At 40.3% G+C, this 17,295-nt stretch overlaps 2 protein-coding genes across 3 annotated transcripts in view; one reads left to right on the top strand and one right to left on the bottom strand.

Annotated features, from left to right (window-relative positions):
• Nucleotides 1-12,983, top strand: part of bfsp1 (beaded filament structural protein 1) — a gene marked incomplete at its 5' end in the record, with an annotated part of 38,871 nt that extends 25,888 nt beyond the window's left edge. Inside the window, 4 exons of the mRNA XM_079842855.1 lie at nt 4,490-4,603; nt 7,298-7,518; nt 8,436-8,527; nt 11,317-12,983. Coding sequence (XP_079698981.1) covers nt 4,490-4,603; nt 7,298-7,518; nt 8,436-8,527; nt 11,317-12,191 — 1,302 coding nt within the window. The 3' untranslated portion in view covers nt 12,192-12,983. The remainder of the gene's footprint in view (nt 1-4,489; nt 4,604-7,297; nt 7,519-8,435; nt 8,528-11,316) is intronic.
• A 2,176-nt stretch (nt 12,984-15,159) lies between these two features.
• pcsk2 (proprotein convertase subtilisin/kexin type 2) overlaps nt 15,160-17,295 on the bottom strand; it is an 87,164-nt gene continuing 85,028 nt past the window's right edge. The window contains exons 12-13 of one of the 2 annotated variants that reach the window (XR_013818411.1): nt 16,406-17,176; nt 15,160-16,338 (exon numbers count right to left, since the gene is read on the bottom strand). Coding sequence is in view for 1 of the 2 variants with exons in the window: in XM_079842538.1 (XP_079698664.1) it covers nt 16,687-17,176 (490 nt within the window). In the remaining variant the exon portion in view is untranslated. Of the gene's footprint in view, nt 17,177-17,295 lie in introns of both variants that reach the window. The other variant, XM_079842538.1, reaches the window with a different exon arrangement.

Genomic DNA, 17,295 nt, shown 5'->3' with positions numbered 1-17,295 from the left:
AGCCGGAAATGTCCATCAATGCTGGGGAAAGAGTTAATAATTAGTTGTATTTGTTGTATAGTCTCTATTAGTGGTCAAGTCACTCTCAGATTGTTTTAAAGCGGCTTTGCATTAACAAACAGGTAAATAACATTGTTGCAGAATCAATCAATTATTATGAAACAAATTAAATTTCAGCTGTAAAGCAGATGAGCAGAAGACAATATTGTCGTTATTCATCTCAAGTCAGAATAATGTTGATTCAGTTCAGCTCAATAAGTTTATAAAGGATGAAACTAATGTATTGTCTTCTGTAGAACTGCTTATAGTTGAATTAGTGTCATTATTCAATTCCTTCTCATCTGAAAGTGTCAAATGAATCAATAATATTACTGAATGTTAAAGTCCCCCTGTAGTCATCATTAATCACTAAAATTTCATATTTAAAAAAAATTTCCTATGAAAAAATGTCTTCATGCCTTAAAATAGCTTGAATGTAACTCGACACCATTGCTTCATTTATTATACGTGTTTCCATGAATATGCAAATTATCCCCGCCTCCACTCACTCACACCTGCTCAGAGATCCAGTCGCACAACTTTACTGTAGTAAACGGAAAAACTGTTTTTTTGAAGCAGAAACTGGTTCAGAAGAAGAGGAACAGTGAATTATACAGACTCAGAATCAGTATCAGAATGGTAATGTGCTTTATGTTTCGCTCTCTGCAACGTCGGACACATAACGGTAATTAATATGATTAGCCTTTGGCTTGACTATGTAATCAAACAGCTAATGATGTGTTGCTAATGTTACACAAACCATGTTCCCGTTCACCATCTCAGTCTGGCTTCTAACAATCAGCATCCTTAGGATTTTTTATATAAACAGAAAAATATCCCAGGGTAATCTGCTTCTCTTGAGACTCCCTGCTTCAGAGAATAGTTAATGATATGCTAAAGCCCCGCCCCCCTCGTGACGTAATTGGTAGTTTGTGACGTCAGAAACACCAGCGATTTCAAACCGTGTTTTTAAGACTGTCTTAAGTTTTAAACAGAAAATACTCAGCAATGGTGTTGACTGATAGATTTGCACATGGTTTGTCTTAAAGAATATTAAAAACACCACACAGACACATAAACAACTTGATTTTCACCACAGGGTCTATAAAATGTCTGCTGATATGGAATATTATGGCCCGAAGAGTCTTTTTAGCTTCTTGTGATTTTTGGGGTTCTTGCATAAAAAGTTTATTGATAAAGTTATATACATACACAATGGTAATTCAAAGTGCTTTACATAGAAAATGTATTAAAATAATGATCAAATAATCACAACACATGCATAAGAAATAAAAATCCTGAATCAGTAAATTCGGGACGGTTATGTCTGGTATGGGAGAGATTGAGAGTCAGGTTTGCAAACTTTTTGGCGGTGTTTAGAGTCTTTTAAATAAAATAGGTTACACGTTTATTTCGACTGACCACTTTAGACAACTAACTTTCATTAGAGTAGACTGTTAGGTTTGGTGTTCGTAGAATAAGTTGACATGTAGTTGCAAAATGACTTTATAGTTAGTAGAATGTCTAAAGTTGACCATCAAAATAAAGTGATCTAGAGTCAAACCAAGTCAGCTTTATTTCTACAGCGCTTTATAAAATACAGATTGATTCAAAGCAGCTCTATAGAAGCGTCCAGACATTCAGACTTTTGTTCTGTTAACTTGTCGAAGTAAGCAACCAGCTTGTACTGTACTAACCCTCGAGAACATCCAAGCAATAAGCAATTATACCATCTTGTATTAATATGTATTCTCATGAATATAACTGCATACACTAAACGATGTCCTGAACTGATATGTGTTTGCTGAGGTGCTCTGGGTGGTTGTGTTGTGTTGCTGTGGGGCTGATGGTGTTTCTTACTGGCCAAAGGTCAAATGGACCTCTTCCGTCGTAAGCCTGTGGAGTTGTTTTCAGTGTTTTATAGCCTGTCAGGTCAAAGTTTGATTGCTTAGAAAAGAAATAACTGCAAAAAGAGCCCAAACATTATGAGGTCTCATGTCTGTTGCAGGTTAGTTATGAGCTAAAATTGAGCTTATTACTTAGCTTTAGGTGTTTGTTCAAATTACCACTTTAGTAATAGCAATAATAATATTAATGCTTGCCATAGCAAACATAAAAAATAAGCATTTAAGCACTGAGCTTATATCTTGTTCATTGTGGTACTGGGACCAGGTGACAAACTATCAAAATGAATTTCCCTTGATATTTCATTGCTTTTTAAAGAACAGACACAACCATGTAATAGCGTTATAATGAAAGATAAATCTGGATTCAGGTTTATTTCTTTTGATTTAGTTTTAGAGTTATGAAAAGTGTGAGTCTGAGGGTACGTTTACATGACAACTATATACTAATAACAGAAAAGTTTTTCCTTAGCATTTTTTGCGTACAGATGACAACGTTGTCAAAACAATCCCCGTTCACACGATTCACCTGCTATCGGAATTATCGTAAATACTTTCCTAGGTAAAAATTGCACATAAACGCCCTCTGATGTTGTGTTTACCACTGGGAAGTTCGGAAATAATTTTGATACCCAAATTCCCAAGATGGGCGTGCCTTAAACTTTAAACATAGAACTACTGCTGTGACAGGTATGATTTATTAGTTTTTTCTCTAAAACAGCTAGATCGTCTTGTCTTCTCATTAATGTAGTGCATATTTACATGTACTAATAATCATTTGAAGCGTATCGTATGTTTGATACACAGCGAAAACAGCCTGCATTTGACTGAAAGTACAGAATTGTCAGAAAGCGGACTATCTGGAATTTTTATATGGTTGTCAGTGCATGTGACACTACATATGATGTTGGTTTTAATAAGATTTTCCCAATTAATGGGCAAGAATAACCTGTGTCCACCATGATTCCCGATTCCTGTTCATTCCGACAACAAAGCACTTGAATGCAACAAGCTCGTAATCACGACTTCTAAAGTGGGAATTAGGACATTTCCGATAGCACGTGAAGGCAGCATAAAAGCGCTGTATTCTGCTGCCATGCCAGTAAGATGGCGATGTCACTTTGTAAAGAAACACACGTGTCTAGAGCCTGAACGATATAATGTTCAAAAACTTGGGGCCCAATTTTACCGATCTGAAGTTCATGGCGCAGCTGAAATCCACTTTTGCTAGTTTAATAACGGAAAAAAAAACGGTCAGTGTGCCTGCCGCATGGTCCAAAAGGGTCGTCCCTCATCTCTTAATGAGTCATGGGTGTGTTTTGGGCCTAACGTGCTAGAAACCAATCAGAGTCTCATCTCCCTTTCCCTTTAAAAGCCAGTTGCGCTCGCACCATGGCGGATTCACAATTTACATGTGAGTGGAAAGACTGAACAGAGAGGAAGCCTTTTATTTTTTATTATTTAAATATGTGTGTATGCTGCTTCGTCACTGTGTGTAATAATCAGTGTGTGTGTGTGTGTGTGTGTGTGTGTGTGTGTGTTGTGCTCCACCTATAGGCTCATATTACTAACACACCCTTTAAATAACACACAAATGCTGCACTATTGACTTTAGAGCAGGTGTGTGTTGGTCAATGGTCAGTGGTTTTCAGTTCCTCCAATAGCAGCTCCAGCAATGCTCCTGATCACACCTGGTGTTCAGACCAGATGCCCATGGGTGAACAGATGAGCAGTGCATTTGATATTTAAACAACGAGGAGCTGGATGTGAACATGAGAACTGCGTCCGGCTGAAACTAGCCAACAACACTTGAGTCGCGCCTGCCGTCACATTGAGCCGAGTGTATGATAGGGCCCTTGCACTTTTAAAACCCATTTTCAAAAGTTTTCAAATTTCAGGCCCTCAAAACAGCATTGTTGTGTAAATGAACGGCCAAAATGAAAAGGGTTAAACTTTCAAAAGTTGAAAACGGTACAAAAAACTACAAAAAAAACAGAAAATGTACTGGTAAATTTCTGCCAGGACATTCTCCAGTAATTTTACAGAAATTACCGTTAACCCGTAAAACTCAACCCAATGCAATGTGTAATTCAAAATACAGGAAACAAACACTGTAAAAGAAACAATACAGATGATTCCTTCATATGTATGCAGTAAATTGTGCCCTATTTTACTGACTTAGTTAGGAGTGACCCTGAGCGTTCAGTTTAGAGCATTTTAAGAGCTTTGTTTTATTTAGCTGGTGCTGCAGCAATGAATGGAAAAAGAGATATCATTCCTTTAAAATCGACTAAATAATTAAACTCAGTCTGTTTTAAACATTATTGATATACCGTTTTCTTTCTAATGAAAGTTTTAATAATTGAATCCTCCAGCGTTCTTCTCTTAATAAAGACTCTTGATGCATGACCTTTAGCGTCTCAGCAGCCCTTTTAGAAAAGTCAGTGTCTGGATTTGAAAGGTGTACAGTGAGATATGTTCTATGTGATCGGATTACAAGCATACTTTGATCATAACTACACTAACAAGGGTCTCACCCGCTGCAGGATCAGGAGCGGCTGATGGCTCAAAGGCGGGTGCCAGCGCTGCGGATCCAGCTGGAGGAGTACAGGAGCGCCCTCTGCCAGCTTCAGGCGCAGAAGCAGCGGCTGCAGACCGAGGTAAGAGAGAGGCGGATGCTGTCTTTCTCTCAGAGACACTGTGTGTATACCAGCAGAGAATGTCAACAGAGATACAAGGCTTCAATCGTTGGGCTGTGATACAGTAGCCAAAAATGATCAAATTGATGATGGACAGAATTTGAAACCCTTGAATTACTTTTCTACCCAAACATATATAGGAGAAAATAGTCCTAAGTTACTCGCCCTCATGCCGTTCCAAACCCAGAAGACTTTCGTGCATCTTCGAAACCCAAATGAAGATATTTTAAATGAAATCTGAGAGATTTCTGTCCCTTTATTGAGAGCTACGCAACTTACACTTTGACACTTCAAAAAGTTCATAAAGAGATCATAAAACTAATCCATATGAATCGAGCTGTTTATTCCAAATTTTCTGAAGAGACTCTATCACTTTATATGATGAACAGATTGAATTTAGCCTTTTTTCACATATAAATATTGATCTATGAACATAAACAGAAGCTCAACCGAACCTGCCAACACATTCTCACTCGTCACATATTGACTTTGGACTCTTGTCAGTTGTTAACGCATTTAATTAAAGACGCATTTAATTCTTTGCATTTATAAAAGTAGACATGATTTTATAAATATTTATGGGCTACTTTTATTTTTTGGAGCAACTAACCCAACTCCTACCCTAAACCTATACTCACTTCTAAACAATATAAAACACATAACAGGCAAATACAAGTACAGTAAAAGGTATTTATTGCAAAAACTGACCAAAAACAGTGTAAAAGTATTAACTCATGTTGCATTCCAAGTCTTCTGAAGTCATACGATAAGTTCATGTGAAGAACAGAGTTGATCTTAATGTTTTAATCGCTGAAATGATCCAATAATGCAGGCACGCACTCAGTCATATCTCATTTAGGGTGACCAAACATCCTGTTTTCCCAGGACATGTCCTGTTTTCAAGTCCTATCCCTAATATAACAATTTTCTATCCATACAGAGGGGGCATACTTTAAATGCATTGAAATTAATAAGGAATCTTTGAGTAAACTTCGAGTATCATTTGAGTATCTCATTGCCGGGATGAGTGTCCTGGTTTTCGGTAATCAAAACCCAGCAGGCACACAACATCATAAGACGTTGATATTTGGTTACATTTTGGTTGCGCGTCAGATGACCAAAATTCAACGTTAGCTCAACGTCTAATGCCAACAATAATTTGACATCCAACACCAACGTCAGCTGATGTTGATTTTTAGTTGTTTTTAGGTTGTGTTGTAAAGTAACCAAAACCGAAACATCGAGCCAACGTCTCAAGCCAACATCATATTGACGTCAGATTCTAACATCATTAGACGTTGATCCTTTGTTGGTTTTAGGTTGTGGTATTAACTAACCAAAATCTAACGTTGAGCCAACGTCTCAAGCCAACATCAGATTGACGTCAGAACCCAACGTCAGATTGACGTCAGCATCTAACGTTGGACGGACGTTGCATTTTGGTTGAAAATGAATCGGGTTGACGTCAGAACCCAACGTCAATCTGATGTTGTGTTCTGACGTCAACCCGATTTTCATTTTCAACCAAAATACAACATCTGTCCAACGTTAGATGCTGACGTCAATCTGACATCCTGTTGACGTCCGGTGCCTGCTGGGACTATGGTCACCCTAATCTCATTCAAAAGATACACACGACTCTTTAGCATAAAGCGATCGGTCATGAGACACACGAGAGCCAATGACATTTCACTATCAAAGCTAATATAATGTTTCTTCAGGCGGCAATTTTTGAATGTGTTCATGATCTTCTGCGGATGGAGACGCTGATCACTTTTGGGTCTTTTCTTCACACAAATCAATCGATTGGCCTCAGAACACTTGGAATATTTGTACTTATTGAATAAATTGTGCCTGCAGTTGCATCTGCCTGTTATATCCTGTGTTTTATATCATATAACACACAAATGGTTAGGTTCAAGGATGGGGTTGGGTTACGTGTTCAAACGCGTCTAATAGTGTCTAATAATTGAGGATCACACTCCAACATGTCATAAAGGCAAAATTATAACCCAATATTTAATTTCATCATGACGATAACATTCCCATGCCCAACGCGTCTGTGTATGACGCCAAAGGTTTCTCACTGAAATCAATGTGGAGTACCTGTGCTCCTGAAAATGATGCTAATGGAGTACCTGTGCGTTAAAAATTGACGCCGAAGGGTCCCGACCAAGCGTCAATATGTGACGAGTTGGGAGTGAGAACATGTTGCTACATGTGTGTTGAACCTGCTTGACTGAGGATAAATAACAAATATCATAACGAATGAAAGTTTTACAGGTTTTAAACAAAATGAGGGTAAATGACCCAGACAGCAACATAGAGTCGGCCCAGATCCGGCCCACATCTGGTACGGGCCAACACTGTGTTGCTGTCTGGGGATGACAGGTTTGGAACAAAATGAGGGTAAATGATGACAGAAATGTACATTTTTGGCTGAACTAACCCTTTAAGAAGAAAACAAGGCATTGATTCTCATCTGGTTTCGCTTCATTAACCTTTTTTTTTTTTTTTTAATCTGTAGAGGTATACTTTATCTTTCTTCTGCATGTCTTACTCTCACTAAACATTTGTAAACTCGACTGTAACATCGCAATTCCCTTTCACGAGTTCTAGAGCAGGAGTCCAGTATAATTGTACGTGTTTTTCTAGACCTCTGTGTTGGAACAAACCATCAAGACCACACAAGAGAACTACGATGATGAGATCCAGAAGTACAACAACCAAATCGAGACTCTCAGGAAGGAGATCGAAGAGGCTGAGCGATCACTGGAGAACTACACCAATAAGTGTCGACAGCTGGCCATGTACCAGAGCTCTCTGGAGAACGAACTCGAGCGCTACAAGAGAATCATCGAGAATGAAGACAACAGGTGAGACCTGTCCTCATCACTGAGGCTCATAAAAACATCCTGAAATGACGGTCGTGCATCACACAGTTTTATATTTGACATCGATACATACAGCGATTAGGCATAACATTAAGACCACTGACAGGTGATGTGAATAGCACTGATGATCACCTGTTAGTGGGTGGGATATATTAGGCAGCAAGTGAACATTTTGTCCTCAGAGTTGATGTGTTAGAAGCAGGAAAAACGGGCAAGCGTAAGGATTTGAGCGAGTTTGCAGCTCTTTTGGGGTGTTCCTGGTCTGCAGTGGTCAGTCTCTATCAAAAGTGCCCAAAGCACCAACAGTGGCACGTGAGCATCAGAACTGGACCCCGGAGCAATGGAAGAAGGTGGCCTGGTCTGATGAATCACGTGTTCTTCTACATCACGTGGACGGCCGGGTGTGTGGTTTACCAAAAGGGGGACCAACACAATAATAGGAGTGGTCATAATGTTATGCCTGATCAGTGTATCAAATCTGTGATTTATGTGTGATGCTGTTGCATTATTTTATTATTAAGCACCATGTTTCTCATTACTGTACTGGCCAACAAAGTAATCATCATAGTATTTGTTGTATGCATGCAGACTTAATCATTTCAAGCACAAAATAATGTCATTTTTCTGTGGGTCAGGGCAGGCTAGCCGCCACACAGTGGCAGTATAACTACATCTTCATTTTACCCAATAATCCCACAGAGATTTTTTTTGGAGCAATTTCTTCCTAATCTGTAATTAAAGCCTTTACAGATATTTTAGCCAGAATGTATTCCAGCATCATTCTTTAACACACTTTATGTTTGATAAGCGTTGCATATTGGTAATATTTGACCATGTTTTCTCTTTCTCAAGTCTTTAATATGGCTGCTTAATTTTCCTTCTCCATCTCATTGTTGCAGATTGAATTCGGCGATAATTGGGACACCTATTACTCTGTTCACAACCAATTATAAATACACCCACAGTCCTAGCGTGACCAGGACAGGAAAAGGTGAGAGTCTGGCGGTGGGGGTGGGACGGTTATGTAACATGACTGCATCATTGTGATAGTCTTTGTGAACAGACAACAAATCAAGAGCCAGCAGCTGAAGATTCACGCCCACTCAGCTGTCAATCAAGCCCACTCTGTCTCGCTCAGGCTCTCTCGGGCTAGTTGAATCTAGAAGCAAAATGAAATCGCCTTTAAGATCCTTGCATTGGCCCTTTTAACAGTGATAAATGACAATGACCTTTATGTCTGCGCTCACGGTACCGCTGTTTGTTAAGAGCCACAACACGTTTCTTACGAAGAAAACAAATGGTTTAGGTGACACTTTGCAATGTGTTTGAACATGTCATATTTTTGTTTTGGGATAATTCTTACCAAAATATCAGTTTTAAATGTGAAAATAAATAAGTAAATAAATAAAGACACCACTCTCTCTCTCTCTCTCTCTCTCTCTCTCTCTCTCTCTCTCTCTCTCAAAAAAGGAAACACTTTGTTTAGGATTCAATTCCCACTATTAATTAGTTGCTTATTATCATGCATATTACTAGGATATTGCCTGTTTATTAGTACTTATAAAGCACATTTTAATGCCTTATTCTGCATGATCATATTATATATCCCCTAATACCTAAACTTAACAACTACCTGACTAACTATTAATAAGCAGTCATTAGGAGGCTATTGAGGTCGTAGTTAATGGTGAGAATTGGACCCTAAACTAAAGTTTGACCAAAAAGTAACATCACTTTGCATCTAGTTAGTTTCCTTTAACTAGTCTTGTGTAGCCAGACTTTTGCCCACTAACATAAGATTTGGGATCTATAGCTGCTGATATTTGCCAAGGACCGCCCACTGTAAAGTGACCAATCACAGTTTAGTTCAAGATCATGCACGTTTAGGGGAGGGTAAATGTCTGTACAATAACACATTGCTGCAGTCCCGGAACTTGTAAACATGTCTTTGTGTTTCCTGGTGGACCATTAAATATCGTTGCACACTAGGGGTCTGCGTAGAAACGGTCATTTCTCAAATGTGTACGTGTGATTCAGAGAATGGACGTATGCATTAAAAAACGTGTGTATGCCTCTCTTCCAGATTTGAAATGTATAAATCGCAAATGATCTTGAAATTGTGCGCTGCTGAAGGTTTCAGGGTTCCACCTTGTAAACGGCGCCTAATAAATGTCATTTATATATACGAGAGCATCTGGCAACATCCAAATCCTTTACTTGAGAATGTCGAGCAGCAAGAATTGCTTATATTTTCATATACCTGCAGTACTCTGATAGCCTGGCTCCGCCCTCCTAGGTACTTCCGCTCAATTTTCATTCTCCTTCAGTTCTCCGTCTGAGATTGCGGTATATTCTCTGTTTTTCTCCGGTCAAATTTTAACCGGTCCAATCAGCGAACAGAAGGGTTGGCTGAGAACGATGACGTTGATGTTGTGCTCTAGTTTGAGATGATATACGTCACAACCAAACGTTAGCGATTGGTTACGGCAGATCCAGAGCAGCTCTGAGCAGATCCAATAGTTTTAAACTTCAACAGAGTTCCCGCCTTCAGGGAAGTAAATGCTTGTCAATGGAGAGCGGCCACTGGCCAGACTCTCTGTACAAATTAAATGTACAAGAGTCTGGTAGGACTAGGTTATTACTCTGATTCTCTGCCACAAGAAAACGTACGTGGCTCTAAGCACTTTTCCCAACAAAGCCGTTTTTATAAATATAAGCGTTGACATGGATTTTAGCGTACGCACACTCGAAGACCAAATCTGTGTGTACGTATGCTTTATAAATGAGGCTTTCCAGAATACCTGTAGAAGTCAGCCAATCAGATTTAGAGTGTGTTAAAACTGAAAGTGTTTTCAGTTTAAGCCCAAAGTATACTTCAATTCTGACGTTTCATCCTTGTTCGTTGTCTGAGCTATTTCTCTCCAGAAATAATCACTGATAAAAATGTCTTTGTTCTTTGTACTCGATCTCTTAATCCCCTCACACAAGCGCTCATCAATGTGGCCATCTACTGCCCTCATTGCCCTGTCCCAAATGGCACACTTCATGTGCACTTTCGGTCTTGTGGACTTTACTGTATGTCCATTAGGTCCACGAGACCGCAGGGTGTCCCATTTTGTAATTTTAGGTCTCAGAAGGGTGCTCACGAGCACCCCCTTTGAGGTCGATATGCGCCCTCGATGCGCACTTTTGCGGGTTGTGCAGCGGACTTCTTACCAGCAGTCAAAGCGGCATTACATTGTGAAAGTGTGGACTCAGAGGAAGACCGTGAGGGTTTAGGGTGCCATTTGGGACAGGGCCACCGTCTCCAGTTGTTTGTTGGTGTTCCGTCTCAATGTCTTGAGAAATAATGGGCCTGTGCAGTGTTGCCACCTTCTGGACTAAAACTAATTAGTAAAAAAAAGAACATCAAGGCACATGTGGGAGCTGACCGTAGAGGTTAGACAAATCTCTGGAACTTGCTGAGTGGGATTCTCTTCGAACTGATCCACCATAAGAGTAGAAAGACCTGAAAGAGAAAACTCGCAGTTGAAGAAGACGTATTACATTAATGCCTGCTATAGTGCCCCCCATAAGGCAGTGTTGAGAATACAATGCATACTTTGCCAGTGCAAAAATATGAAGTGTAGCTATAATTGTTTTTAGCTTGGCCAGAGCATGTTTCCAAAACACTGATATGCACCTTTATTGAATACTTTAGCAAGTTACAGAGTTCACAAATTATTTGCATAACAAGACCAACATTTCTTTAAAATCACATCTGTTATCTGCTTTTTTTAGATATCACCCAAGCCATCCAAGACATCACCAACGTAAAGCCTCGTCAGAAGAACTTGGCTAAGAAAGTGTTTAAAAAGAAAGAGATCACCTCCAAACAGGCTAGTGGGATTGAGAAGGCAGCAGAAGAATTAGAGGAGGAAGAGAAAGAACAAGTGATGGAGGAGCAGGGGGCGAAAAGAGAGGAGCATGATCCTCATGAGGATGTGCCCGATGGCGCACGGATCAGCAAGGCCTTTGACACGCTCTGCAACATCATACGTGATCGCATGAGGCGGGTAAGGAGACCCGAGCCGATCGCTGACTTCTTCACCAAGGGACGCTACGTACTAGTGACAGGCGACTCTAGCTACCATGACCCCTGCTTCATTTCAACCACCCCTTCTGCCAGTCACATCTTTGTTACCTTCCGAGATGGCAGGATCCCTTATGATCCTTACTGGAGAGGAACACCTTCTCCTCCCCCTAGCCCCCTATCCGGACCAACACCCCTACCGCCTTCCACACCTTCGGAACCTAAAAAGGGAAATGGCGGAAGGGGAAAGTCCCAAAATGGAGAGCCTCATCCAAAGGAGAAAGAACCAGAGCCAAGCCCCAGCAAAGGCCCCAGTCCTCCACCAGGCCCCAGGCAGCCCTTACCCAAACATGGCGGCAAGACCAAGCCCTCGGATGATCCCAGCTTCGGAGGTCCTCCACCCATGCCATCGCACAGCTCCCTTCCCCCGGATTCCATGAGTTATGAGAAGGTCGAAGTGGTGGAGTCAGTGGAGAAGCTCTCGTCTGACAAAAAAGTGAAGGGCTATGAAGAGACAACCATGGTGGTGGAGACTATGATCGAGAAGACTAGTCGAAAGAAACATGCCGATAGATCTTCTTGATCGACGCCTGCCATTGAAACATTCCACACATTCAATTCATTCTTACCTCGTACCTGCTCCGGTTTTGCCTCCTGCCTGCCGTTGACGAGATTCCTAGTGCTGCTGTTAACTTCCTGAACCATTGCCTTTGGCCTTTACTGTCTGAAAACTTGGGAAGCCAAAAAGGAATTGACCGATCTCCCCCCTCACGATAAAAGATGACTAAGAACCTTGATTTGGAGAACCTTACTTGCCCGTTTCAATTGGATTCACAGGCTCTATTCCAAAACTTTGTGAGTTGCCTTCTTGGGCACCAACTGCTCTTGAACTTCATAAGTGAATGACTTGGAATGCTTTACATTACTCCGTGCACAGGGGAATCTTCAAATTTATAATCATAAAAACAGATGGCTTGCAAATACGGGGTTAAATAGTCAGTTTTCAGTTTTATATTATGGTGGCTTCATTCACCATCTTGTGTGGATTTTACTCTGGGATTGCCTTCTCTGCAAAAGATACTTGCAATGCTGAGTAAAAATTGTAAGTCCTAGTATCATAAAAAGCAGCGAGTGAAATGATTGCATGGGTCTAAAATGCTGCCTAAGTAGGTAGTTCCCTAAGTTCTGGAACAGAGCCACACAGCTCCCCCATTAACATGTACAGTATCACCCTCTTGCCCCTACCCTGAAGTCAAACTACAGCAAATGTTTAGAGTTTTATTTGCTATTATTTTGTTCAATTTAAGATGCCAGCATTGCCCACCACAGTCTTGATGTGTATTAACCGCACCAAAAATAAAGATCAACAAATCTCCCCTTGTGTTGTCTGTTAGTTGAATCATTACATGGCAATGTCACCGTTCGTTGTAGAAACCATTGTGTTTTAAGGTGTAGTTTTACTCTGAAACAAAATAAGTTCTTTAAGTTGTTTTGTGTTCACTCACACAAGATTACTTAGTGGAAATTCTAGGAAAAGCTCTATTTTTCTACATATGTTGGCTGCCATGTTGCATTCTATTAACTCTCTGCAACTCAGTTTAACCCCCTTCTTTAGTCTGTAGAATAAATCAATCATGGGAGACAAATAAGTCTGTGAAAACAGCATTTCTCCACTGCTATTGATAACCTTGTATGATGCTGCATCCACACCAATAAATGTCTGGATAAAGTCCAAGACCACAAATTAACTCTTTTGGAAATTAACTAATTGACAGAAATGTCAATGATTTCACTGTTATACGATAGGCGGTGCTATTACACATCTACTGTAAGAGTACAGAATCTCCTGATCAAAACACAGGATAAAAAGAAGCAGAAACAATCATATGTAATCATATGCATATGTAAAATAATGCGATCACCAACATTAAACAGCATATAAATCAAAACTGCCTAATGTTACAGAATGAAATGTCACTCCAGGATGACAGGACTGTGAAGCTTTGGGGTGTTGATGGACTCCATCTACTCAATTTGTGTTTTGATCAACGCTATGAATCCCATACTGATGTAGTCTTTGATAAAAAACGCAATTTTCTCAGCTTTTTGCTCAGAATGTTTTTTTTTTTTTATGAAACGTTCCCACATTCAAGTGTTGATAAAAAAAGAATGCATGAAGCTAGAATAAATCGTTTTTGTTTTTTTTGTTTTTTTATGCAGCGGATCTTTTCTTTCTTTTGATATATTGCATGTTTAGATATTCATCCAACAAAATATTCATGGGGACCATGAAAATTTTGTAAATATTATCAAAAATGCAGGTGGGGAAAGAGTTAACCATAAAGATGAATAAGAGCTGTTGGTAACACTTTAGATATTCTACTAACTATAAGTAACTTTGCAACTACATGTCAACTAACTCTCATTAGAGTATTAGTAGACTGTTAGGTTAGGGTTCGGGTTAGTAGATTAAGTTGACATAGTTGCAAATTTTCTTATAGTCAGTAGAATGTTTGTTGGGAGCATCAAAATAAAGTGTTACCGAAATGTTTATTCAGAACCTTAAGTAACACTGGAGTAACTGTGTACTTTTAACCACAGACCTTAACAGGGTTCAGTTAGTTCAAAATCTGCAGTCTATCTCTTTCACTCCTCTGTGTGAGGTTGCTTCTCTGCGTGAGCCAGTTGCAAAATGAAACTCATCCATTTTTCATTAAACTGACCCTGCGGGATACAGACGTGACCTCTGCATAATCGACTATCCAAGGTCCAGAGAGCGAGATGGAAAACACTGACGTATCACATTCAGAATTCAAAGGAGAAATATCTGACTTGGGCACAATGCACCTTGTTGTTCATGTTCATAAGTTTACAAAATGGGTAGTTTTTTTTATGCAATTCCAAATGTACATTAACATAGCATCTTGCTACATTGCCTGGCAAGCCTAGAGTTAAGATAATGAAATATATTACCTAGCAGTAGGGTTGGGTATTGAGAACCGGGTCCAAATTTCCAAGAACCGTGGATTCTGTAAGACACATGCATAACCATTCCTCTTATCGATTCCTGTGTGCGCGCGCATTTTAATATGACTTTAAACCACACGCATCCAAAACTGCGCACAGAAAGCCACCTCTCATACTGAATAGTGCGCAACACTGAACTGAGTTCTCTTCCGCGTCTTTTTGCACTTGAATGGACAAATACACACAACAATATCCTTGTAAACACAGTAGGTTATGTCTTAAGTAAACGTAAACAGTTAGCAAAGAAAACAGGTGTGTAATAGTATATTGGATCCGTCCAGCTCTTAAAATGACAGCAGCCTAATATTCCTGCAGCCGAATTGATTATTCTGATTGTTAAAAATAAATGTACCTATTTATGTGTATCTAATTATTATTCTTATTGGATAAGCCACGTTCAAAGTTTTCTTTGTAAGCTTCTTGGGAACCACAAACCATAGTTTGGAGGTTAGACTCCAACTCTAAACCATTGCACCCCAGAACAACCAACCCGATGGGGAAATTACTGTCGTAATCACTCAAGTGCTTTAACAAACAGCTAAATCGATTTATTATATATAGACAATGCTTTGAAATATGCTTGGTTTGGCCATAAGCAGTATAATGACTCACATTCCATCTCTTCATAATAAAAACTAATCTTCTCCTCACAAAATATATTTATATATTACAGAAAGAAATATCACTGCTCTGTTTGCAAGATACTAAACTTTAAGGAGAACCACACAAAATGATTTACAGTCACAAACTGTACAGAGGTGGAGGACAGCAGGTTAAGCAAGAACATAAAGTCTAGATATATTTGGTTTATATACATTTCTGTAAAGAGTAAAAAAAAAAAAAGTAAGTGGAATGTAATTTTTTTTCCGGTGGGACATACAGTGGTGGCAAAACATACGCTTGGACACTCGAGTCACACTTTAAAGTTTGAATGTCACTGGATTAAAGAACAAAATATCAAACCAAGACAAAGTGATGAGATATTTTTGAAATTTAGACTTATAGGGTGTGTTCACACTTGTAGTTCGCTTGGTCCATTTGGTCCGGACCCAAAACATGAAAACATTTAGATCCGCTTAGCATTCACATTGGCATTTTAACACCGAACCTAAAGATACCGAACCTCAAGGCATAAGGATATGTTCCCTTTTGTGTTTTTTGTGATAGAGCTTACAGAACATCCAAAACAATGCTGTGTGCTGGGCTAAACGCACTTGTTGTATGTGCGTCGCCTACATGTGATGGTATTTTGACCAGCTGAGAACTCGTGAAGAGCTTATCAAATGTGTAAAGGAGTCAAAACAGCGTCAGCAAAGACACAAACGCAGATCTGCTTTGAGGAGACACGGTTCTGACGCTGGTACCCAACACCGCGACTATGCCAAGAAAAAATAGGTTCGCGTGAGCATTCTGGCCTTTTTAGGGTCGGTCTTGTGACATCATGGTTCGTTTACATGTCTTTGGTCCATGTTGCGTCCATATTTCAATCAAACCGCACCGGAGTTGGTTTGGAAGCAAAGCGAGACCCATCTTTTCAGCATCTCGGTCCACTTGTTTGGCGCGCACCAGGGTTCTGATGGCACTTATTCAAGTGAACAGAGCAATCACGCCAGAGTTCGTTTTAATTGAACCAAACATGCCAAGTGTGAACACACTCTTAACCAACTACTGTCAAGATGATTTCCCAGACAGCAAAATTGTGTCTGCCCAGATCCGGCCCACATCTGATACGTGTTGAAGTACCCATGTACTGGGCAGACACTATTTTGCTGTCTGGGTTACTAGATCCCACTATCATTTTTGCGAAGTGTTTTGCTTGAAAAATTAGCTTGTGCTGTGTTTCTTTACAAAGACGGACACTTGCATTGATATTTTGTGCAATGGCATTCCTAAGTGTGTCTTAAGTGTCCGGATCGTTTTCAGGGCCACTGTATCATTCAGAGAATACACTTTAATATGAGAGACTCAGACATTCATCAAATAATCACAAGAAAAAAGAGAAAGCCGGGCCAGGAATATATGCTAATACAGAGAGGATATCATGCAGATGGCTAGTTATTTTTACTCAAAAGGCTTTTCAAGCTTCTCTCCACAGCTTCGTCTAACTCCTCCTCAAGCTCTTCTTTTTTGGACATGGCCAGTTTGGACTGGTAGTCCCTCACCACTTGGTCTATGTAAGGGGCACTTTGTGTTCCGTGCAGCATGACGGTCCACTCTTTCAGCGCGCCGCTCTGCGGGGCTTCTCCCTGGAAACCCACCTCCAGGAGCCAGGTCCCGCGAGGGTCCTCGCCCCACGTGTGGGTGGTCATGAAGGGCCATTTGTCGAAGCCCACCTTGGCGTCGTCGTCCCGGGGTCGGCGGCTCAGCAGGATAGACTTGGTCCCCATGGGTGAAGTCATGTTGATGTTGAGGTCTCCGCGGCGACTGGCGTTGACGGTGATGACGGCCTGCACGTGCTCCAGATACCGGACGAAATTGTCCTTTCCCTGGCAGCCATCGGTTGTGATGCTCAGTACCAGTTTATTTCCCGACTGTATTTTACTGCACAAAGAAAGAGAGCGAGATATTATAAAACTTGCATTTAATACTGCTAGAAATCAAGAGGCAAAAGATACGGTCTAACTGGCTCGTTTACAGACAACGGATCCCCGGGGGTTAAC

This window comes from Gobio gobio, assembly GCF_949357685.1.
Source record: "Gobio gobio genome assembly, chromosome: 18".
In the NCBI taxonomy this organism is placed as follows: Eukaryota; Metazoa; Chordata; class Actinopteri; order Cypriniformes; family Gobionidae; genus Gobio; species Gobio gobio.
The sequence above is the reverse complement of the archived record's forward strand: the minus strand, read 5'-3'. Positions and strand labels throughout refer to the sequence as shown.